This window comes from Trachurus japonicus, chromosome 4 (assembly GCF_045865225.1).
Source record: "Trachurus japonicus isolate A0001 chromosome 4, Traja_1.0".
NCBI classification, from domain to species: domain Eukaryota; kingdom Metazoa; phylum Chordata; class Actinopteri; order Carangiformes; family Carangidae; genus Trachurus; species Trachurus japonicus.
The window spans coordinates 25,075,269-25,102,059 of NC_140910.1; the positions used below are offsets into that span (position 1 = coordinate 25,075,269).

At 41.6% G+C, this 26,791-nt stretch overlaps 1 protein-coding gene across 4 annotated transcripts in view; it reads right to left on the reverse strand.

Moving 5' to 3' along the window:
- Positions 1–26,791, reverse strand: part of lrp8 (low density lipoprotein receptor-related protein 8, apolipoprotein e receptor) — a 168,901-nt gene that overhangs the window by 42,266 nt on the left and 99,844 nt on the right. For all 4 annotated transcript variants that reach the window (XM_085774939.1, XM_085774938.1, XM_085774937.1 and 1 more), the window contains exons 4-7: positions 24,222–24,350; positions 7,061–7,435; positions 3,441–3,563; positions 902–1,024 (exon numbers count right to left, since the gene is read on the reverse strand). In XM_085774939.1, the coding sequence (XP_085631065.1) occupies positions 902–1,024; positions 3,441–3,563; positions 7,061–7,435; positions 24,222–24,350 (750 nt within the window). The remainder of the gene's footprint in view (positions 1–901; positions 1,025–3,440; positions 3,564–7,060; positions 7,436–24,221; positions 24,351–26,791) is intronic.

Genomic DNA, 26,791 nt, shown 5'->3' on the forward strand with positions numbered 1-26,791 from the left:
TAAATAGCTGTCCATATATTTTTGGCCTTAAAGTGTAATTTACGTCTGAAGGATTTACAGTATTTTCCCTCCTCTTGTTGTGTTGACTCATTCATAAATTCCCTTTCAGCCATTTTCTCGTGGCTTCGGCCGGGAACTGCCACTTTCTGACGGTGGTGGATAATAGCAATTGTCAGTTAACGACTAAAACACAGAGGAGGCGCAGGTTTGCCTTTAGACACACAAAAAAATCATGTACAACATTAATGATATGGTTCCAGGGCAATCTCATTATGGTGTGTGTATCCATCTGCCTCGAGATCAGAGCGAGCTGAAAGGGCAGCGCACTCACATTCTCCCGTCTCCTTGAGTAATCTCAGGGACTTCTGCTCATACATGCAACTTGAGTGATATTTCACGGATACATCACAAGTTGCTTCAATTGCAATTACATGTGCTACATTTACTTGATAGATTTTTTTTTTTTTCTTTCAAAAACAGGTATGTTGCTCTCAACTGCCTCAGTCCGCTTTGCAGCTGGATTGCTGCTGTGAAGTCCGTGACTGAACCTCGCTAAGTGGTAATTATCTACGGTGTGTGGGGTAATCAGTGTGGCTCCTTTTGGGTTAACGCAGTCCAGTCACGATTTCCTCGGCTAAGATCACACTTCAGGGCAGAGTCGCTCGGGCCTTTGATCATATCAAGGCAGTTCAGAAACGTCCTGATTTACTCTGCCTTGATCAAATGAAGCTCCTTTTACTTAGAGGAGTGACCACCCACATCAGAAGTAGTTGATGCTGCCCTGGAATTAATGTGTGCATCAGTGCTGTTACATATGTACATACAGGTGCTTTGAGCCAGAAGGAGTAATGGGTGTGTGTGTGTTTGTGTGTGTGTGTTTTGTGAGGAGAGTGAATCTTACCACACTCCTTCATGGGTTCATCGGACCAGTCCTTGCAGTCTTTCACATTGTCACACACTTTGCTGCTGTCGATACACTCGCCGTTCTTACAGCGGAACTTCCTGGGCCCGTCACACTTGGTAACTGTGGCGAGGAGGACACAACATACAGCAAAGTTAAAGATGAGGCTTTCACTCACCGTATACTGCATCACTCTCCAGCTAAAAATATACTGAGTCCAGCAGCTTTAGAGGGCATTTCGGAAGAAGAAGAAAAAAAAAAAAATCATGCCCTGCTGAGCCAAATTAGTATTCTGCAAGATGAACTTCAATGCTACCAAGATGTTGATTTTAAACATAGTTTGTAGTACAGTCAGTTCCAGTGAGAGAAAAACTCTCATTATTTTAGGGAATAAAAGGCGAGTGGGTTCAAGAAATATGACTCCTTAGCAACTCGTACTGTGAAAGCTGATTGTAGTTTATACAGAGAGTCAGGCAGGAAGCAGATTTGGGCTGTTTCTTTCAGTAAGAGCTCTCAGGCAGTGCTTGATACATAAATTAATTAGCTACAGCTACCTATAAATATAGGCAGGTTATAGGTAGAGCAGTGAAATGTAATGTTCAAGATGTTTTGTTGAGATTTTAATTGGCAGAGTTTATTGAGGACAATAAACAGAGGAGCCTGTGAAGCCCAAAGGAAAGGAAGTGCCTGAGACTTTCACTTTTAATCAGATGTTGGTTTATTAAACGTAAGGTTGGTTTTCTGGCAACAGTGTTTCTGAAGTGGATCCTTTCATGCCGTGGTGAGGGGCAGGGGTTGTAGGTCTTTGGATTTGAACTCTCTTTTGAAATGATAAGTTAAATGAAAAAGTGTCTGATGATTCATGATGTTTTGACCCGTCAGAGTTTTATTTTGTTGCCTTGTGAAGCACTTTATGAAAAGTGCTCCATCAATAAAGATTATTATTATTATCAGGGCTGCTGGACAGAAAATAGGCCAAGAGACACAATGCCCAGCCTGGCTGGCAAGAGAGACTAGTGAGAGATCCACTGCAAGACAGCACTTCATGTTGGAGTACTTGTATTTTCTGTTAGTAAACCCCCCCTCTGCATTTTTATTATTGCTATGTTTTAATTGCAACATCATAAACATTAAGCGTATAGCGTTAGTTCTGGCAGGCCATGACGTCAAGCTCTAATCAGCACAGCGTAACTGTCTTCACCTGTGCAGGTCAGCTGATGGCTCAGCTGACTCCCCTATTGGGGAACTGCATTCAGGGCGCGCTGTTTAAACTGCTGTAGCCCGACGTCACCTCCCTTGCTGCTGCTGCTTCCTCTGCCGGCTTTTTTGCAACCCACCTCCGCCCCAGCTCCTCCTGTCATTATATCTTGTTGGTTGCTCTGCTCTGTCTGGGTTTTCTTTGCTGCTGCGCTCCCTGCTTATGCCGTTCATGATGGCTCGTGAAGGGCAGGAAGGTGCTCTTCCTGCCTCAGGCTTTCCACGCAAGCGCGTGGAAGAGCAGGGGGTCCCAGAACAGTACCATACCGCCAAATTAAACTGTGCAAGTAAATAAATATTATTTTGACATAGTGGTCCTGACAGAAGTGCAGTTATGATGGATTTTTCACCAGATCAAAAATAAATTTCACTATTTTGTGCAGATTTCAGATCCAGAAAAATGTGCCTGTTTTTTCTTGTAGGTTTTTTCACTCACAAACAAAATAAAACAAAACAAAACAAAACAGATTACTGCCTGGCCATGGCTACAAGACATTGCCTATCACAGCATCTGATGACGACCATAAGCTATAAAGACACTATACAGGTGGTAATACTGTATGGAAGAAGGTAAGGCTGCAGGCTTTAAAAGCACAAGTCAAGTACAACAGGATTTTGCTATAACAAGCAAGTGGCAACTGAGCTGGCTCTTTTGAGGGAGCAATAAAAATTTGATTATGGCAGAACAGGGGGCGCATAACAGAACAGAGGTGATATTCAGCGTCTACTAATGGATATAGCACGCTAACTGTGTAGTTGTCAGTTCTGTGTAATGTCATATGTGGTGTGAGGTGAAGTAAAAAACAAACAAAACTGCGGACACCCCTTGTACTGTATGCATCACATGGGATGTGAAATCTTACATAATGAGAGTTGTTATATACTTTGACATTGTGGTTTCCTACACATCCATTCCTCTCTTACTCAGTTAAAACATGTCTTTTTCAACACTTTCTCATGGGGAAGAATCAACTGGTGCAGCCAACTGCAGCCATCTGTGCTCCACTCTGCTGTGTCCCCTGTGAACCTCACAGAAAGTACTGGAGTTGACAATTTTTTAGGGTAAATCAAGTATAACAAAAGACTGAAAACTCTGCCTGAAGCTGATGATTTGCACAGAGACTGAACTTGTCAGGGGGTTACATCACCAGCTTTCTTAGCAAAAGAATTTGCAATTTTATCCCAATGTTTAGAGGAGAAGTGGACGTTGGACTAACTGCTGCATCATGTCAGTGATGATGTGTTGCACTGCTGATAATCAGTTCCCCCCTCCGGCACTCACCGTTGACACAACCGGCTTCGTCGCTGTAGTCCGGACAGTCGTGGACTTTATTACACTGTTTGGTGCCATGGATACAGGAGCCGTCACCACACTGGAACTCATCCGGCCGACATGTGAGCAAGGCTGCGAGACACAAATCACACACGTATTTTAGGATTAGGTGGATTTTTACGATAATTACAATAAAAACATCATCTATTGGTCTCATCTACCTTGGTCTTAAAGGGGTAGTTGATTCAGGGATTTCTTGGTTTCCCTCATCAAATACACAATCCAACAACTCCAAAACGCTCTGGTGGACAAGTTGTGACCTGCTCATTCACCACGCTATGAGATAAGAGACGTTTTGGAGTTGTTGGATTGTGTATTTGATGAGTTTGATGAGGGAAACCAAGAAATCCCATTAGCCTCCGTAGCATAGCTCTGAACAGCTCACGGCTCTGCTCCGCCGTTCTAAAAATAGCTTGCACCGACAATTAAAGGTAACAAACCTACTGCTACAACTATAGGGATTATGGCAAAAACACAAATTTCCCACAGTTACATTCAGCTCATCATTTATTGTCTTCTTCTGTTCACATATGAGCAAAGCGTGTAGTTTTGTTCCCTACATCAGTGCCTTTCAATCCAGGAGTAATCGGTCATACACAACCCCTACAACTGCAGAAAAAGCCCCAATGGAAATGAAAACCAGGCGGGTATTCATTCACTGTCTGAGGAAAATGCACATCTAGTGACCTATTGAGCATGTGTGTATGTGCGAGTGCATATACAGTAGGTATTTTTTCCCCCTGCTTGCTCTAACAGCAGAGGGCAGGTTTATTTAACTCATCCGTCTTTTTAACTGGCTGTTTAATTATTCATGTTTTGTGTTTTGGACTAGCTCTGCCGAGGGACTGAAGGCAGCCGTGATCAATTGCTGCGGAGGCCACAAAAATACGTGGCACACAATCACCATATCAGGAAATATGGCATGAAACACACAGCCACACACTGCTTCACGCCAGCAGAGCGTGCTTCTACAAATGTGCACATGGGGTGTAGGTGAATGGACACATGAAAATGACCAAACTGAAATGCATGCGTGCAGCAGGAGGTGTGCACATTTACATGAAGGTACAAGGGGAGCTGACTCGAGACTTCTGGTGCTCATAAGAGAATAAATAAATGGAGACAAACACATGTTAATGCTAAAATCAGCAAAGTGTGGAAGACATAATCCTGTGCCATCACAAAATGTGCTGATTCTTTCAGCCAAATGATTGGGATCTGAGCTCAGCTAATTATGATAAATCCCCAGGATGAATAGTAATAATAATGGATTGCCATCTGCAGCAACGGTGGCAGGGTGGAGGGAAGAGAAGCGACGAGAGATACGATTTGACCATTTCTCATTTACATTAACCTCCTGCCACCCTGCTCACAGTCACTTGTCTCAGCTTGTCTATGAAATAACACAAGATTATTGAGACAGATGTTTCAAATAAGATGGGCGATGATACCCAGGGGGACGGGGTCTGTGGGAATGAGCCGAACAGAGGAGGAGGAGGAGGTAGAGGAGGAGGAGGAGGAGGAGGAGGAAGAGAGAACAAACTGCAGCGATGCCATGATTCTCACATTTCTCATTTACATTAAAATGTTGCACCTCCCTCAGCTGAGCTCTGCTCTCACCATTTGCATAACACAGACATCTCAAACTAATACATCTCATCTGACACAAAAACCAGCACACGCCCACTTGCGTTCACACTCTCATGAGCAAGCACACAGACCCAATCAAATACATATAGAACATGCAGCTCCTGTCTCATCCTATTTGCAAAATAATACACAAGGTCATCGAGACAGATGGTTCCTCAGACACATGTGGACCAGGCAAGGCCACTTGACTTGATGCCACTGTCACTATGCAATTATGCTACTGAACTGAGTGCATTATTTATGCTATTATTAAAACACCACATAACACATCATCACATCACAAATTATTTAGCACGCAAACTAGCAAACAAAGTGAAGCTTTTGAGAACAGATTTAAATTGGAAACTAACTTTAGCTTTGTATAGCTGAGGCTACAAATTTGTTAGGACAAAAATAAATCACATGGTGGAAATAATAATAATAACACACATAATATAAGTAGAAGAATGGGAATAGCCTATGGAACCAATGTCATAAATATATATAATATAATATAGATTTAAAGAACGGGGTGGGTTGAGTTCCTGAACGCCTCCTCTTTAGATGACTGTGATGTTTATTTGTATGTCACTTTCAACCTATTCAAGGCCTATCCTATCAAATAGTGCATACCTACAGTACATACTTGTTTGAAAGGCAATAAATAATCACCTACTGGCCGTCTGGAGGACAAAAATCAGTGCGATGGAGAGGTGGGAGGGTTTTAGAGCGTATTATTATGCAGTATGTGCACTGATCAATATATGGAAATAGGTGCTTGTGTGTTGGTTCATATGGTTCTTCACTTTTAGAGTGATTACAGCAGACTGAGGGGTTTTTGAGTATTTCCACCAACCCACCATGACTGTGATTATTTCAGCTTCAGCATTTGCATGCGCGTGAAATTCAGCATATTTGTGAATGTTCGTGTCACAACAGATGTTTTCTTTATTCATGTCTGTTAAAAAAACCTTCTCAAAGCCTCAGTGTGTGTGTGTGTGTGTGTGTGTTCAAATATGTGGCAGCACGGTGCGGCTTGTATCATGTCATACATGTGAGGCTGCTGTCATCTCCCTGAGTGGTGTGTGGGAGTGTGAAGAGGAGACCAGATGGGGGTCTCGCTTGATGAAGGACCTTCACCTCCCACATGCACACGCATACACATTCACACACACACACACACATACGCACGACGCTCACTCGCTGTCTGTTTCTGCACATCACATGGTTGCATGGCAACGCACTCCATGGATCATCGTGATAAAGTTTGCATTGATCTTCCTTCAGTCTTTTGGTGGCACAACAAGATTTGTCACAGAGTCTTTTGTTGACAATACACAGCATGTCAGCGTTTGAAGTGTAGTCTTTTAGTGGTGGGCAGCCACACACATTGTTCCACAACAAAGGATACGCTACTGTTGGTATCTATTAATCACCTTCATTAAAGGCTGAGGATGGTATTAACTTTTTACCGCAGCCAACAATGAACTAATAGGTGCTGCTCATGGCCTTTGTGCTATAGAACAGATAAATTACAGAAAAGAACCATAACGCTGCAATTGTATGACATATTCCTTCATTACAATAAAAAACTACAACTGTAATTTATTGTGTATTACCAGTGTAATTTGTGGTTTATTTTTCCTCAGTAAATCAAACCTGTGAAGCTGCATCGTGTAGCAAGACATGGGACTCACACTGAAAATGATCAAGTAGTTTCAGCAGAACTACACAGGCTCGTTTTAATTAAAGAATATGTCAATAATACGTCTCTTTCATAGATTTTTCCAGTCATTTTAAATAACACTGGAGTTTTAAAGCACTGGGGAAATGGTGTATTGTGCTGTGCTGTGATTTCTTAGTAGTATAATACTAGGATGTTTTTGGGGATTTTCAAACAAGTTCTTGCATTTCCAAACAGATTCAACCCCTCGACTTACGGCAGTTTGCTTCATCAGATTTATCCTTGCAGTCCGCATCCCCGTCACACTTCCAGTTCATGTGGACACACTCCCCGCTCCCACACTGGAACTCGCCCACCGGGCAGCGAGGTTTCTGGGGCTCCGTCCTGCGGCTGCAGCGCTCCATGGACTCGTCCGACTTGTCCTTGCAGTCCGGGTCGCCGTCACAGCTCCACAGGGCGGGAATGCACTCTGAGTCGTTGCAACGAAACTCGTGCTGACCGCAAGTGGGAGCGGAGCACTTCTCCTCGTCGCTGGCGTCCCCACAGTCGTCGTCGCCGTCGCACACGAAGATGGGAGCCAAGCATTTCCCGTTACGGCACTGGAACTCTTTGGAGGGGCAGGCCTTGGCATCTGCAGGTGGTGGGAAAAAGGAAACAGAGGAAAGTTAAAACGTTTCTTTACGTTCTAAACATGACATATAATAAGCTATATAAATCAGATTATTCTTGTTCTTGCTAATAGAGTGAAACTGTCAAAGTCAACTGTCAAATAAAGTTCACATCCACCTAAAGTTGACATTAGTGCAAGTGGGAGTAGATGAGAGAAAATGTGAGCCTGAGAACAGATATAGTTATCAACGCATATTGAAGATCCTTGGGGAACCGGGAATATATGGAGCGATATAGCTTCCTCTTCCTCTCCGGAGAGGGAATGAAAGACAGGGTTGGTGCTAAAATTTAGAGTTAATGAGCAAAGGGCAATTCCAGATATTCCTCCTTTGCTCTTGGGTTTTAGTGCCAGGAGAGAGAAACAGGAAAAAGTTTTTATCTAAAGTCAAACTGGATACTGTGCATGGAGCGAAGGAGCTTAGTTTTAAAGCACATGTTCCTTGGAAGTGCGACGGAGCAAAGTGTAGCAGGTGGAGGAACAAACGAGGATTCACATTGGCTGTTAAAGAGCCAAGGAAAGGAAACAAAAAAAGAAAAAACACAGGTACCACCAGTGCCTCACTGGGGAAGTGTATGTTATGAATTATTCAAGGAAAAATAAACATCATTTCAAAATGCAACCACAAAATCTCAGCCCTTCAAACAATGAATGTGACTGCGATTAAACTTAAAAACACCACCAGATCAACATCATGCTGACCATATTTAGCACAAGGTCGGGAGCATATGTGCAGCAGAAGTCCAGAGTGTGGAAACAGGTGTATAATGAGTAGAGCTGGGGCACAGCTGCAGGTGCCTGCCGCAGTGCAGAACCCCCCCACCCCCCCCTGCAGGAGTGTTTGTGTGTGTGTGTGTTTGTGTACCTGTGAATATCTGTTGAGGAAAACCTGTGGAGACTGTATATTTGTCTGCGTGAGTGTTTATTTCATCTTCCGAAATAGCTCAAGGCTTCTGACAGCAAGAAAATTATCCCAAAAATGATAAATAATATTTCAACTTTTTATATCTTGCAAGTGAGAGTGTGTGTGTGTGTGCGTATGTTTGTGTGTGTTAATGCCAAACAGCATGTTTGCTCTTTGCCATATCCCAGAAGTGACATTATCTAATTCTAGACAGGTTGGACAAATCAATTTAAATCATATTTCCTGTTTAGGAAAAAAACAGTCGTCCTTTGATGTAACTCTCCTCTGTTGGTGACAGACATAACCGCTCCCTCTCTCTCTCTCTCTTACCTTCCCACACAGAACGCCAAAGGGACTCATTATGATAATAGGCTATTGGATTCCCTGCTAGCTATTACTGCTAGCATGCTAATCATCCCCACTCAGATCTAAGTAATTTAATTAACACAAGCACATAAACAACATCAGCAGCATCCCGGCAGAAGCTCAGGTGGTTTGGGGGTCATGTAAGGTGTTGGTGCAAACAAACACTCGGGCAAATAAAGTGATTATTAAAACTTTCCCTGCTAACAACGAGAGGCTTTTTTTTTTTTTTGCTGATGGAAATTATAAACATATTTCCCATCATCCCAGAGGGTGATAATGTGTTGCTAGTCAGACTAAACACCAAGGAGTTTTTCATTAATGCAGAGAGCTTAGTCAGTTCGCTATCAGCAGCAAGGCCAGGATAAGCAGCTTGTTAGTCTGGCTCCCACCGGGATACTGAGCTATAGACGTAGCTATACCCATCACAGGAAACAAGGCAGGTGACTTGTAGTTCATCAAATTTTGTCTTATTGATAAAAAAAAAACAACAACTTTGGTTTGAGTTTGAAATTCACAGGAGCACAAGCTGCATTAAACTCATCCTCCCACAACTTCCTCTAAGGTCTTCGAGGGCATCAAGGTTTTTCCAAACCTCAGCTACAACTGCCTGATTAATACTGTATGGAAGATTGGAGGAAAGGCATTATGCACACGGTATACAGTATACACAGGAAACTGCTTTGTATATCCTATATTTTTTAATGGCTTTGGAAAATCAGAGTTATTATTTGACCATTGACATCTAACTATTAGATTTATCAAAGCAGGATCAGAATCAGCACCTGATTCTTTCTAGGAACACCAATGTCTTCATTTAAAACATTTTTTTTAAATCACAAATAAAAAGTTATACTGTATTTCAGGTCACTTGGATTGTTGGTAGTAATGTCCAGATTTCCTATGAATAAAAAAAGAAAATAAAAGAGTTTCCCCTTTGGTCCGAGCACCTGTCAGCACTGAAACATCATCACATATAATACATTTGCCACTTCCCTGGTAGAGTTCCCAGAGCCCGGGGGTTGTCGTCTGTGTGTCAGTTTGCTTCCTTTCATCTTGTCACCTGGCTACGTCAAAGTTGACACACACCACGACTCGGTGAGTGGAGGTGGCCTTTCAGTTAACACAGACCATAACCAATCCTCAGAAACAGAGGAAGAAGGTTGGGAGGTGGGGTACGGGGAGGGGTAAGAGGGGACAGGTGCTCAGAGGAGCACGGGTGGAATTCATTGATAGATGTGAGATGTCCTTTCCCATCCAAAGGGACCCATCCCCATAACAGCAGGCAGGCAGATATTGTAGCAGATAAAGGCAGAGAAGATAGATGGCCAGATGTGAGGGGAAACAGATTACATTCAGTGGGAGTCACCAGACCTGGCAACAATAAACAATTTGTTACAATAAAATTCTAAACAAAACATAAATGCTAGCTATATATAACTTTATAATGGATGGTCAGAAAACCCTGGCTGATTCAATAAATAACAGAGATCTACACTCTGGGGGAATTAGTTAAAGAGAGTTAAAAAAAAAAAAAAAAAAAAGACTTGAAAGGAATCAGATTGTGTTGTGGGAGACTCTTGACAGTTAATTAACCACATCTGTCCGATAGATTATTCTACCAATTACAATTTTAAATAGGTAATCAGTAATCTGTAACTGATTACATCTTGACAGTAACCTTCTCCACCCGCAGGTGAATGTGTTTAACTCGGGGTCAAAGCTTTCTATCCATCCATCCCCAGACCCTTCGCTAGACAGCTAATAGATGGAGCTGGGAGATAGGGCACAGCTCATTGACCTTGATCTGAAGGAGAATTGAACCCTCTCCCAGCATGCACTAGCACTGGCAGTCTATATAGCAAACATCTATGTACTGTATAGGTATACTGTAGGTACATGCCCAGAAAAGATATGCAATCTTTACTTAGACACACTTAAACAAGCACACAGGTGCAGGTGGACATGCACCCAAACACATGTGATGGAAAACACTGAGCACACACACACACACAGACACACACCTGCCTTCAACCTTTGTCTCTGAGTCACTGAATTTAATGTTTCTGGAGCGTGGAATCCAATCAGACTCCAGTCTCACATGTCAGCCGCTGAGCCATGATGTGGGGGCACGAACACGTGTGCACAACACACACATACACACACTCACGCACTCGCCCACATACGTTCGCCTGCCTACAAACCTCAGTTCACCAGGTGTTCTCTCAGCACAAAGCAAGCTGAGGATCACAGATCAACTCCAACCACCAGAGATGGAAATAAAACATTAACTCCACAGTGCACAGCGTAGAGTGGCGCATTCAGACGAGAGAGAGCGGAAACACAACATTTTCTACAATGAGCTGAAAAACAGACAGCAACACCTCAAGGCGTTTTGGTGGAAACTGGGCCTAATGGGCCGTGCAGTAGACAAGCAACATGTTCATCTACTCGATGGAATATCAATATGCATGCCTTAACTCTCACACGAGAGCATCAATAAAAACCAAATCTGCGTCGAGTCTAGCCTGCCTTGTACTGTCAGATACACAAGGGTAATCACATACAAATCACCATCTACTGTATATTCATTAGAATTGATGAGAGTGGGGAAAAACAACAATGCAAAACAGGAGGAAAAAGAATTCAGTTCAATGATTCAATGGTCATCATAATACCCAAACCTGAACCATAATGTCCACTCCAGTGCATGTTTTCATCAGGGCCATGAAGTATGAGGGCCCATTGCTTCAAAAATATGATTTTCACATGGACTGAGGAGTTTCTGGTTTTTCTAGTTATGCTGGGTCGAGGGCAACTTGAGACTGGTGTAGTTCTTCTGCCCTGTCACTTTGCCCACTCCATTTCCCACTGAAAACCTAACCTAATAAAACAGGGTTCCCATACACCAAAACAAAGGCAAAATGTCACATACACAGAAAAAAAAGAATCTGCTGTTTTACGTGTAAGAGCTAAATGTCACTTTCAACAAAAATGCTCCTGTAGTATCGAACACAAAGAGGGACTGCAGCAGAGGACACGTACATGCACAACCTATTTGTGCAGATTATTGTTACTTTTTGTCAGTTTGCTCAGTGGAAAATGATCCTCTCTTCATGCACAGTGACAACTGATGAATTGAAAGTAATAGTGCAATGCAACAATTTTTTTTCCTAAACTGCCAGTAAGCTCTCCCTCCAGGTTTGCACCGACGACCCACATTCGCCCTCGCCAGCGTTTGAGAGGAAGTAAAGTATTCAAGGTAAAATCAGAGTGCAATTACTTGAAAACGCCTCTTTTTATGCACAAAATTACAGGTTTTCAATTTCTAAATTGCATTAAAGCACTGCTGAATCAAATGAAAAATATTCAATAAATTCAGAAATTTCACTCCGTTTTCTTTCACTCCACATCTCCACAGCGCTCAGACACATCTACATGTATTGAGTCAATGTTTTTAGTACAGTTACCTAATGTAGCATTTGCTATGTATCAGGCACCATTACCCTTGATACCATTAAAGCAGCAAACCGTCAAAGCAGGAAGAGAGCCAGAGGCGCTGGCATCCCTGCATCTGTACCAATCTGGTTGTGTGTTGTACGGGTCTTGAAATGTTAAGGCGCCCTGTAGTTGAGGTCGTAACACTGAGGGGTTCTGTGGGAGAACGAGGGGGGGTGGTAGTTTTTAGATTATGCTTTTGATGCAACACATTCTGCAGGAGGACCAGGGGGCCCTCAGTGTGAGTGTGAGTGTGCAGACAGACACAGACAAGTTGACATACAGTCCCTCTCCAGGGCTCTCACAAAGTGTTTATCAGTGCTTTGGCTACATTAGACCTTTGAAGCATTGACGCGAGAGGATGGAAGCACACACACACACACACACACACAGACACACACTTGTGACCACCAGACAGACAGGCCCCAAGCCCCCAGTTCTTTCACTTGCAGTAACATAAAAGTGATCCTCTTTTCCTAATGGAATAGACAGATATACAGTGAGGAGGGATAAAATTCAAAATAGATTTATCACTGACTGACAAACAGAAGGCAGCTTCAGAAAAAAATTCACTTTCCAACAGCCTGTCCAAATGGGGTTTACCAGGCACAGAGCCGACAGCACACGTTTGGTGCATCAGTGGGAATCTAACATGTCAGTCATCGCGTTTAGTTTGAAAACATGAAAAAAAAGATATAGGCTGACGATTTAAGATAAGAAGTGCAAGTGAAGACAGAGTACTTATATTCACAAATGTGTTGTACTAGCAGACTCATTTCACTTCAATAACATTATGCATTCCTCAGTGAAATCTGCTAACTCCTCTTAATGGAACAGAGGCTTGTCCTCGGGGATTCAAACCACTGCCTGCTGCTGATGCAGCAAACAACTAATTTTCTTTCTTCGGCTCAGATGTTGTGATTAGTTTGAACTTGGTTTTCAATAAAGTTCACTTTAGGCAGCGGTGCAGAAAATGCTCGATGGAGTAAGAGAAAAGGCGATGCCACAGTAAATGCAGCTCATAGAGACGGAAAAAGAGCTATGACGTGGTTTTGGTTTTGCAATTACCTGAATATTAATCTTCAGTCACATTTGTTCAGAGAAAAACAAACAAACAGATACCTCAATTTCTGTGTTAAATATTTCCCTGAAAACTCTATAACCCTATTTGTACTACTATAGACTAAAATTTTACATATTAAAATCCTACCATGTTAAAAATGTATTTGCATCATTGAATTGGTCAAATCCCAAACATGTATGTTAGAGGTTGGGATTTATATATAGGCTTTAACTTGACATCCACTGCAATCTTCACAATAGAGACTTTCCACTCACCTATGCTGGTTAGACTTGTCTTTGCTCAGAGTAAAAACATGTCAAACTAACTGTGAAATGCCACTGACAATAAAACCTTGATGTAGTGTGGCAGTGGAGCCTGGGGAATCCAAGTGAAATGGCAGCTTAGATGAAGGGAAAAATTGCACAAAATTCACAGAGAGACTGAAATTCTCTATGTTGCCTGATTGGTATACACCAGGGAAAGACTTTCTCTTAACCACCTTCATGATGACGAGTGGGGACTATGGGGGATTGCACACGCATACACACACACACACCCATACTGAACATACACACACACACACAGACACAGAGCCCAACAGGGACGGTATACTGAATAGAGCATGGCATTTCAATAGCTCAATCACAATGCCATCTGACAGCAGTTAAGACCCGAATATTAACTGCTGCACAAGCAATCACACTGGATTGAATGTGTGTGTGTGTGTGTGTATGTGTGCAGGAGGTGTGTGATAGATGTCCTTGTGTGCCTCTACAGTATGTACATGTGGGCGTGTGTATTGACAGAATGTGCATTGTGGATGCCATTAGTCACAACATTTCATAATTCACAAGGATTTAAACCATTAAATGTAGAATGTGACGCGGCCATCACTCCGTAGACATAGCTCCACGCAGTCTTAAATCTTATCAGTAACCCCTGTCCCCTACAAATACACACACGCACTGTGCCGGTCTGGGAAATAATTGCATTGCCTCAGATAATTGTCAAGTGGTAAATCCATGAATACATTAAAAATAGGACATTGTCATTAAGTGTGATGATTACATCTTGACAATAAATACGCAATCTTTCATTTTACCATGGGTGTTGCATGATAATAACATAATTACCATTTGTCTTTGTTTTTTTCCATGTATGATCTCGATCCCGTTTCCTTCTCCATCTTTATACAGTAATAGGAATAGAACAATTTAACCTGCTATATTGTGTCTTTACCAGAAATCCATAGTTAAACCCTACAGCCAGGCTGGCCGCTGCTGCCGAGAGTTTGATGTCTATTTAATTGGTCCATCTTGAGAAAATGATGCAAAGTTTTTCTCAGCTAAAAAAAATAATATGTATTAGGCCTATATATAACTACTACTTGCTTCAACTTTACTGAAAAAACCCCCCACACATACACATTAAAAAAGGAGAGGGTCTGGATAAAAACACCAAAAAATATTTTACCTCGAGATCAGTCAGAGTGCGTGTGTTGTTCCCACATACACACAAAGTGAGCTAGCTGGAGCTAACATGTTAAGTGGATAATTCAGCTAAATCAGTGCAAGCTAATATGTGCTGCTAGTTTGTCAGCGTTGTTGTTTAGCTTTACCGGCTAGTAACCGCTAACTTTAGTAGCCCGTTAGTGGTTAGCGTCTACTAATTTGTTAGAAAAGGCTTTATAAAAGTGAATAAGACATGCTATCAAACTCTAAGAAAAGAGGGAGGTGTTTTTGACAAAGTAATTGTAACTTTTCAAATGACAAAGTGGTCTCATTTTAAAGGGGACATATTATGGAAATATCATTTAATAACATAATTACAGTCCGCAAAATGTGGGAATTGACAAAAAAAAATCTGTAATTTGCAGGCTCCCTGGGTTGAAATCCATGTTGTTTTACAAGTTGTTCCTGCAGTTGTCATACAATGATGTCATTAGTTTTTGAATTTGCATAATACTACCTGTGAGTACGGTACAGGTAGAGGGTCGGGACAGGGTGAGCAGTCGCTCATTTGCATTTAAAGGCACAGGCACTGAAACCAGCCGTTCTGAACAGGGCTGTTTTGAGCGAATGAAAAGAGCTGCAATGTTTGATACTTGGGGTATTTTGACTGACGCATGTCACAGACATGTCTTTCAGACACCTGGGAACTATTTTAATTTGTGGAAAAGGAGCATAATATGTCTCCTTTAATGGCAAGTGCAATAACTTGATAAGTGTATTAGGTTCAGTATATAGATAGAAGAGGATAGGTGCTAAATTAGTAATTTATAACTTTAGCACAGAGTCCTGCACGGGTCCAATTTTGGAAACCCGCGCCCGCCCCACCCGTAGGTTTTTAAGCCCGTGTCCCGACCCGTCACCCGTGATTATTTCTGACTACAACCCGGATCCGACCCGCCCGTCAATATTAAGACCTGTTCCCCGACCCGCTGCCCGTTAGATCGGCGTCATCACCGGCGATAACGGGGTATCCGTACTCTTTAGAAAAAAGAAGAAAAAAAAGAGAGAGAGAGAGATGGGGGGGGGAGCCGTACTCTTTCGCGGCTATTTCCGGAACGGAGAATGATAGCGACGTAATTCTTTTTTTTAATGAAAGCAGGACACTTCAGCCTTTACATTGATCCCATCAGTGTGTTTGTAGCTTACCCAGAAGCTGAGCAGTCAAGCCATGACAGGCTAAACTCCAACGGAAAGCTGTGAGCGGTCACACGAGCGGCCAAAGATTGTTTATTTACATCAAGATACTGCTCTGTTGTTGCCGTGTGTGATAAAAAATGATTTGCTACGCTGGTTCATGCAGCTGCGCTTGAGTTTTTCTCTGTAGGCCTACACACATTCACCTGCGTACCCACCCGCGTTCATTTGAGTTCCGCCCTAGCCCGACCCGTGAATTTTCACAAGACAGTTGATCCACCCGTTGAACACCGTTTTTGCGGGATACCCGTCGGATACCCGCGGGGATCCGACCCGATGCAGGACTCTGCTTTAGCAGCTAGCAAATTATGGCATCTGTACCCAAATGAAAAAGAAAGGCCGGATTGTTTACCTTCTAAATAAGACTAAAGAAAAAATGTGTACATTGAACAAGGCTTAAGAAAACTCACTTGCCTGTAATGTAGTGGGTTTTAAGCTAAATAACAATATTTCTAAAAGTCATGCAGTGTGTTCCCAGGCTCACTGTGGGTTAATACTACCAGCCAGGAAAGCAGCAAGAGACGCTCTCTCTCTGACTGCTCTATTTCAGGAGCAAAGTTGTTTTTTTTGTCCACAAATATGCTTCCCTGTCATCTGCATGCGATATTGAACGCGTGTGAATGTGTGTGGTTCAGCGTAGCTATAGTGTGCAGGCAGGGGTAAGGATGAGGTTGGGGGTGAAAGAGAAATGAGCACTGTCCTTAAAGCTATTGAAGAAAACGCTCAGCATGAGTCGGAAGCAACTGCAAAATGCCTCTGGGTGCACAGTGAGCCTGTTTGTGTGCTGGCGCTCCATTACATTACACCTACGCACACAGTGAGAGCAGTCAAAGGATTATAAATGAAGGGGGAAGTAATGGGAAGAAACTCTGAGACAAGAGGCTACCAATCCATGTCTGTGTAGTCACCTCCTCTTGTGGAAATGTGGGTGAAGCCAGATAAAAGCAGCACCACAACCACATGCTCTGGATGACTATATATATATACACTCATATGTACACAAATGTTCACACACATCCACTCACATACCTACTCCATTTGTTATGTGGGTGGACTCTTCTGGTCCTCTTTGATCCGTTATCAAATAATGGAATATAGGTTACATTTACCATAGCCTACAGCAAGGACTAAAGGACTTATGTACCAAATATGTTTAGATGCCTGAGGTAGGGGATGTGCAGCTTTTTAAGTTCATGTGTGGCCGATTTGTCTTCATGTGTGGACAGTTTGTGTTATATTACTTTCACTTAGGATGTTTCCTCCGTGTAGAATTCATTGGAAAAAACTACCAAAATGTGAATGTCCACATGCAAACACTTTTAACATGTGCCTCCATATTTGCCCCCCTCCTTCTGCTTCCCAACAGATTAACATTCGTACAGTACACACCGTCTCCCTCTCCTCCACGCTTCTCTGCCCTGCCATAAAACACCAACTAATGCAGCCCTGGTGGGCATCGATCCAGCAGCAGCTCGCCGTAATGTAACATAGCAGCACAGGGTGATGTGAAAAGAGCAACAGGTCTCTCAGGGTCCCCGGGAGTCTCTCCGACTGTTTTCTATCTATCTGCCTGTCTGTCTGTTTGTGTTTTCGCCCTTTTCTGTCCTTTGCTTAAATTGCACTGAAAGAGTCTGCAGAACGAGTACTGACATCGCACGAAGAGAAGAAACAAAACGGATCGGATACAAATAAAGTAAAATAAGGACCGAAAGAGAAAGGCACCCAAAAAAAGATTTTCCAGATGACCTGCATGTCTGTGAAATGGAGAATCAAAAGATAAACACCACGCAGACCAAAGATCAAATGTAAGTCTTTACTGCTGTGAGATGACAGGGTTAACCTTTAAACCACGCTGCAGCCAGTGCAACATAAAATAGTTTGCTGAGGATTTTACATGGTTGCAGGAATATCAAGTAATACACAGCAAGATTGTCCACAAACCCAGTGGAATACTGTAGATGTGCTGTATGTCTCATGCATCCCCATCTAGCAGCTCTATTAAGGTGTGATATTGAGTGCACGTCTGAGGGCTTACATATGAGACAGTGGTTGAAGTGGGAGCTATACGTACGTAGGTGCAGGTTGATGTAATAAAGACAACTCCATTATGGCTTGTATGTAAGCATGATAGCCACACTGACACGATTATAGTATTTTCATCGCTCTCGGAGGATCAGGAGTAGCCTGTCTGACTGCGATACAACTGAGCTGCTGTGAGCACCGGGTTAGTGCACTGTGCACACAGATGGAAATGCTAAAAAGAAGGAAAGAACACAGTGAGTGGGTTGGAAAGACATATAGTTTGCATAACGAAAAATAGCCTTTTTTCCTCCACAAGTGCAAATGACACAAATGCAACACATCTAATTGAAAGTGAACTCAGTTCCCCTGCATGTATACAGTTTCACCAACTCAATTTATTTCTTAATTCCAACCCTGACACTCATAGTTTTGTTTCTATTAATAGGCATTAGTGATGCCTGATAGAACTGAGGTGAAAAAAACAATCATACAGGTGTCTGTTCTCATTCAAGTGTGTGTATCTCACTGGGTTTGCGTGTTGAGATATAAAACTTCTCTGCGGTGATCAACATTAACCGAGCTCGCTCAGCGCCTCAGTGGGACGCACTCATTCACACATAGTGAGACATCAATTTACACAGTCCAATTTCAAAGGTTGATTGGTGTGCAGGTAAAGGTGTATGTTTTAATTATGCTGCGTTTTCAATCTCTCCTCATTAGAAAAAAAGGAAACTTAGTATTCTACTCAACATACCAGAGGGAAACACCCCTTGTCCCAAACATGAAAAATTACGTATAACCTACACACACGCTCACACACTGAAGCATGTAAACACATAGCTAGCTTCAGCTGTTGCCTGAATAAACATGATTTCACATTAACATAAATTAAGGACTCATAAACTTTCTTCAGAGGCCTCCTTTAAATGTAATAAAGAACCCCTCTTCCTGGATCCATGTTTTATTCAACGTTTGGATATGCTCAATTAGCATCCCTAATTAACGTTAGCGGTACTCAAATTGTAGCTGCCGCAGAATGGAGATATTGGAGGGAAAGGAGAGGAGATCAGGGGTGGAGTTGGTGAGGAGGAGGAGGAGGGTGAGGGCAGGGCAAAGGGTGAAAACAGCAGACTTCAAAAGCGAAGTATATTTCCTGGGGGTTAGATGATGAAATGAATGAGCGTTTGGGAGTGGCACAATATTTTAGTTTTTAATATTCTTCATGGAAAAATTCATCAACATGCCAACGTGATTTAGCCTGGAAGCACACAGCCTCCCCCCAGTAAAACCAGCATACAGTATCTGTTTTATTAGCTGATATTTCGGTTGTTTTACCAAAGACCTGGACGACTGCGTCTGCACATGACTGATAACCCTGAGCGGTGGCTTGTGTTGCAGAGATGTTAGCATTACCAGAAAGCCAGTCTGGGTGTGTGTGTGTTCATACAGTTTCCCACTATCAACTGCTATCAGATGGCTTTGTTACATAGCCCCACTGTTATCTCCGCGTGCAACACTCATTTGTTATTTTGTTATATGTGCGACTGTAACGTCGAGAGTAAATCAATTTTCCGAGAATAATAAGTGTTACAGCAGCAGCATGATTAGGTTTGTGTTGGTCTGTTTTATCTTTACAGGTCCTTTGTTTTAATAAACACACAGAGACCCGAGGGACAGCGAGTGGATAACTTAGATTGATTGATATGTCTGATGCATCATCTTTCTGTTTTATGCTTGTGTGATGCTGGTGATGAATTTTTTGTTTCTCATTTGCAAATATTTGTATTACTACTCTCCTTTGTGGGAGCTTCGCCATTGTGCCATATTGGTCTCAAACCAATGAGGATTTTTTTTGGAAAGATTCTTGTCATTGTTAAATATTAAGGCAAAACAAATTAATTTGTGGATTGGCTGCATTCAAAAGAAAGAAAAAGGAAAATCATATGGTATAATAGAAAAAAAAAAATCAAACAAATATAGAGCGTGAGAATTTTTAAAATAAATCTTTTGCTGCTGATCTGCTGTTGTTTAGTCACTCTCTGTTGGTACTTTTGGTACTTTCAATAACAATTCTCCCTAAAGTAAATCTAATTTAAAGCTTTTATTATTTAGTTTTGCAGTTTGAAGTCATCCATCCTGAAATAGATATACAGATGATAAAAAACAATAAGAAGTTATAGAATGCACACTTACAGAAAAAATATAATGCCAACAACTCTGTCAATTGTGATTTATTGTTGATAGATGAAGTGTATATCTATCAAACTTTTTTTGATCAATCTCCTCCAAACATATCACTGTGAAAATTAAACCACGATAAACCTTTATAATAGGAATAAAAAGCGAAATATGTCTGAAAACAAAAGTATTCCAACTTTATGGGCAACAGTGTATATCCACGTCATACTTAAAGCTGTGGACAGTTCGATTTTAAATAGACTTTTCAGTTGAAGCTGTTAATGACTACTGAATGTGACCAATGAAATAAAGAAATGTGACCGACCATTATTTCACCTACTTTGTGAGACAATAACAGAGTGAAGAGTTGTTATTTTTGCACATGCCTGATTCACTATTTTGTGGTCTTAACAGTTACAATTCTTAAAAGTTTTATATAAAGGAAGTATATCCAGTGTATGTCTGCTGAAGTGGACTTTATGGTGTGTGAACTAAGATAACATAGATCCTTTTTCATGCATCTGTCAAACTCCTTTATATTCATCACTGCCACCTTCATATCTAAATGATTGATCAGAAGCTGATCTCTGCAGGTTATTATAACAGCAGCACTCGCATGACACACACGCGCGCGCACACACACACACACACACACGCACTCAAAGCTTTCAGCGGGAAATCAATTATCATCAAGACCCCTATGAAATATTTCATAGCTGTATTAATCACTTTATTTTTCACTGCAATAAGAGACACGTGCTCGCACCGGTCAGACAGATGAAAGGCAATGGAAAAGAGCACATGATCGCTAATTACCTCCGCGTCAATACGCAGGAATTGAAAGAGAATAAAAAGTGCAGCTCCCTGTAAAGTGTGATTCATTTTAAGGTATAGTTTATATTGTGTACATCAGAGAATCACAGATAGTATGTGAACAGCACCGTAGCAGCTCAGGTTATATGACTAAATCAACAGTGGCTGTTGTTTTCATCAGGTCACAGCCACAAACTCCTCACTGTGATCACTCTGTGTACAACCGATGACAGAGAGGAGATGCATGATGGGTTGGAGACACATAGAGAAACAATTGGAGAGAGTGAGAACAAAGAGGGAACATGAAGATATTACGAAGAGAAGTGAGGAAATGTTTCTATCATCTGTCGAGAAAAGTTTAACTCAGCCACTGAAATGCAGCAAAATGGAGACAAATTTCGTGTGTTTGCATCAGCCGGGCAGAAGCTAATAGTGTAAATAAGATTTGAGTGTCAAAAACATTTACATTAGCAAAACTGGAATCTGTCAAGGGCAATTTATTATAGGGCAGGCGGCTGGTGTTAAAATGTTGATCACATTTTGTGAATTTCACGGAAAATACTGTGGATAATAAGACTTCGCAAGTTTTGATTTGTTGGGGATGGTGCCATTGTGCACACAATACAACTCTGTGACTCCTGCCTGTTATTGTTTGAAAGCAATACATTAACATCTTTATCATAGTGTAGAAAAATAACTGTGATGCATCTGCTTTTGTGTTCATTTTTGTTGTTATATTACCCTATTATACTACCCTCATGTATTCAATAGGATGAGATGCAATCTTGGAAATAAAATCAATTAAAATGTGTTCATTATCTAGTATTTATCTAAATTGCCTCTGCAATTGTAAAATTGATTAAAAATGGCGGTTTCACTTATTATCTTATTTGAGAGAATTTAAAGGCCTCCAGGAGCAATGTGAGAGTCTGCATGTTGTGTGTGCCTCATTATACATGCACATGCTTTGTGCATACATTTTATGCATCACTTTCAGCTTGAGAATATATGAATGTCAGATTAACCTCATTTTGAGTCCAAAAAAATGTAATCACTCTGAAGGTCTGAGACTCACTGAGACGCCCGTGTAGATGTTTATACAGAAAGGTCTCTGTACATATACACTTTCTAGTGGTTTCTCTTTCTACCTAAGGTAACGCAGGTTTAAAGGGCATATATGACATGCAATCTATATGCTTCAAGAAATGCTACGTGTGCGCATTTGTGTATGTGTGTTTGCCATGGACTAAAAATCAATAATGCTGTAGGCCAGATGTTTATGCTGATGGAAATCAATGGCCTTTTTACAGCTTTGATACCAGCTGTGAGGACGTGGGACAGGACATGTGACAAAAGTATGGATGTGTATAATTATACTAAAGTGTGAGGGCGTTGCAGATGAAGCGATGGGTGTGTGTGTGTGTGTGTGTATGTGTATGCCTGTGTTTTGTTCACAGAGCTGCTCTGTAGTTTTTCTATGAAGCAATAGTCCTGTCTATGTGCAATTGAAGATTTTTGTCAATGCAACACTACAATATGATCAAATCTCGTTCAAATTATATAGAAAGTTTACAGCATTTTTCATTCATTTCTTTTTCTGACAGCAGAACAAAGACACTCCAAGACCACAGAGTTATTGTTGAAGCGTACAACAGTGTGTGTGAGAGACAATGGGCTCCACTTTTTCTTTTAGCGAGAGATATCAGGAACAAACATGGAACAATTCGACTGCTCTGAAGCAACTCCTGACACACCCACACATGATTATACACTGCTGCCCATAAAGTTGAATAGAATATTTTTTTTGCGTCTTCTCATGAAATGATTGTGACAATGTGATTTATTCTTGATAGATAAAGTGTATATTTTCTAAAAACTGGTATATGGGAAAATGAAATTATCCCAACGTTATGGGCAACACTATATATAGGTTGTATATAGGTAATGTTATTCATGATCCTGTGCACCATGTGCCTGTGACTGTGACTATGAAAACAGTGAAAGTGTGCCACCACACCCTCTGCACACTGTGCATGACCCACTTGACGAGGCACTGTACAGTACTCCCTGCCTTCATTCACAAAAACAAAGCCCCGCTGTATCTGTGACACTGTGTTTGCAGTCATCAGTCTGTGTAAACATACTGTGGGGTAAACTAGTGTACAGGACACACACCTTCACACGGACAAATGCGAGATAAATAAGTGGTTCCCCCTGCTGTAAAACCCCACTGGCCGACTCTCCCAGTCTGCACAGTGAGTGACCTGCTTTTCCCCATATCCAGCTCATTAGAAGAACAAGGACAAGATTGTGAAGAGGAAACACAGATCCTGTTTAACATCTCTAGACACTTAACACAGAAAACATATATAAATGAATAAACAGATGAAACTTTTCTCATTTTCTTAACCAGCTAATGACTTTGACTAAGAAATCCTGATTGCAATTAAGAGTAGCTATTAAGTGAATCTTAAATTATGCATTACTCTAGGTGAGAGTACACAGAAAGCTTTTACACTTGGTGTGCATATCTGATCCTGGTTAAAAGCTACATATCCCCAGGTTCATTTGTCTTTTAGATGTGTCAAACCACATCCTGCAACAGTTATTATTACTGACACCAGAGGTGTCGTAATACTACATGTCTAGGAATATTATCTCATCTTCAACCCTCTTCTCACCTCTAACATCACAATTTTATTCTTCCATTTATTATTATTATTGAAGATTTAGCTATTGAAGACTGTAAGAAAAATAGCACAAGTCCAGTCATTTTTAATTGAGTGGGTAAGAAAATAAATATTTGTATTCTGTATTAATCAGAGGACGTGCAATAAACAAACAGCAGCAAAAGGGCACTGTGTGCAGATAAAACTGGATTAATTAATGATCATTCAACCTACTCCAACATAATATTACTCACCAACTTCACTGCCAACACCCAGCGAGGACAAGATCTTACATAAGACCTGTTTACTCACTTCCAATTATTTCTGGGTTATAAATTTTGTCATTAAAACAACAGAAAAAGAACATTTATGAGTGGGTGGTAACCTGTAAAACCTCAGCTTCTTTAATTCTTTAAATTAAAGGTGAGTTCAGATGAAGCTCAGGGTGGAAACTGTTCTCCTTTTCAATTCAGTATTTTCATTCCTCCCCTTACTCCATCCCACATTTCAACAACAGCAGCCACCACAAACTTACCTGCAGCGCACTGCTCCTCATCCGCCCCGTTCTCGCAGTCCCTCTCGCCGTCGCATCGCCATGACAACGAAACACATTTGCTGGTAGCCCCGCCGCAATCAAACTTCTCCGGTGGACAGGTCTGTCGGCCTGTTGTGAGGAGGAGGAGGAGGAGGAGGAGGAGGAGGTGAAGGATGAGGGAGAACGAGCAGTGTGGGGTGGTGGTGGAGGATGCAGGGAAGGGAAAGGAAAACGGAGAGCCGATGAGAAAGTTTGGGGGAACAGATGGAGGGAAAGAGGATCGAAGAGGGATGAAGAATGAAAGCAGGAGGAGGAAAATGAGGAAAGAGACGGGGAGGAGGCAAAAGATAGAGAGAGAAGGGACAGCCAGTCAATGAAACAGTTTGATAACTTAGTTATCTTGTTGCTCACATCGATTCCCTCTCAAAGGTCTGCAATTAAACTAGACTCAGAGCGACAGAGGAACAAAGAGAGAGGAACACTGTGAGGCAGACCCCAAGCCAGGAAAACACACACAAACAAACAGAGAAAAGACACACAACACACTAATATACACACTGAACAAGAAAGACGAGCAGTGTTTGGTGTGTGTTTGTGTGCATGTGCATATCAGAGTGGTTATTTTGATTATCAATGATGCACGATTCTTTCTTCTTATTAACCAGTTACACACTAACTAAAAAAAAGCCTATAACCAAAGGTCGGCCTGTCCATTGGAGGGAACTTATGTTCCCTATGGTGTCTTGCTCAAGGACATTCAGACACAATGGATTGAACCAGCGCTGCGGTTAGTGGACAACAGGCTCCGCCTCCTGAGCCACAACCACAACAAGATTTCATTGACCAACAGTCACAAATCCCAACGGCATCAAGATTAAAACAACGTTAACAGGGAAAACCAGCAATTCCTTTCAAATTCAAACAAATTCAACAAGCTGGAACACGATTTTTTTTTTTTTTTTTTTTGCATTTTCACTTGATTGAAATGACAAATTAAAATGATAAATGACAAAGGCAATCAATACAACTGTTCTAATTAACTAATCAACTAATTGTTTCAGCACTAAGCACAAAAATGAATGAAAACAAAGACCTGGAATACATTATGATGATTTGTAGCTTAACTGATTAGTTAATCAGTGGGAAATTATTCAGCAACTACTTCCATTATCATTTATTCTTTAAAGTAGTTTTTCAAGCACAAAGGACAAAATACTCTCTTTGGCTCTTTAATGAGCCTATATATTGTTTTTTTTTAATTTTTGTTTAAAAAAGAAGCAGTTTCAAGATGTCACCTTGGGCTCTGTTCATGACTTTCTTCATATCTTAGATGAAACAATTAGCTTTTTTCGACTTCATATTGGACCTTGTTTGATGAGATTTTTCTATTTTCAGTTTAAAATGTTATTGAAAGAAAAAATGAAAATGAAAAGCACATGTTACAGCGCATTAAACACACAAACACACACACACAAATCCACTACGTGTGAGAGAGAAAGTGGTCCCTATAGGTAAAAGCCCATTACAGTGGAGAAGGCCATTGTTCCTACATGTGTAGCCCGTGGGGTTGGTACAGGGAGGAAAAATACAGCCGCTCAATACATCAAATTTACACAGTCCCCACAGCAAATCCTTGTCCCTTCCTACTGCAACCCCCCCCCACAACCCCCGCACCCTGCCTCACTCCCCTGCCTCCCCCTTCAATCTCCCTCTCTCTCTCTCTGTCACACACACACTCCAACACCATAGGGACTCTAGCCCCAGATTACATTACAGAGCTGTGTCAAACTCAACTCCATCAATTATACATATTTGACCACCAACATGCTCCTTGGCAACCAGCCTGCGTGTTTGTGTGTGTTGATGTGCACGTGCATGTGTCTGTGTGTGTGTGTGTGTGTGTGTGTGTGTGTGTGTGTGCGTGTGTTGTAGCCACAGATCAATAGTACCTATGGGATTTTCCCATTTCAGTCTCATTCTCTTTTATTCGTCTCGTATTTCTTTCTTCTCATCGTTATTTTTAACTGTACTGCAGAAGTTACTGCCGCTCAAACGCAGCCCCTCGTGGTCGTGGGGGGGGTTCTGGGAGTTTCAACCTTGCCAGTAGTGATTGCCAGGCTTTTTTTTTTCCAAACAGTGCACTTTAGAGCTGCCTGGTGGTTCCACTCTCCTGAAAAACGTGGCAACTTGCACTTTATTTTTCAGTGGAACTGGGCAGGGTTAAGATTTTGGATTCCTCTCTTTACTCCTGTCTTTTGCTGGTGTTGATCTTTTGGATAACCCCACCACCACCACCACCACCCAACACCCTCCCCTCCTTCCCACATGTCAGTCTTCCTCTTACTGAATATCAGGCTCTTGTGTGAGCATCTTTTCAATGTGTCTCCTCTAAATGAGGTTTCCCTTGGCCTTTAAAGAATAAAAGCCTCCTGCAAAATCCCCTTTAGGAGAGTGAATGAGCAAGCACCATATCAGCAGAGTCTGGTTATTACTGCCAAGGGGACTGAATGGACAGAGAGTACAAGAAGTGTGTGTGTGCAACTGTGTGTGTCCATGCAGTTGTGTCTTTC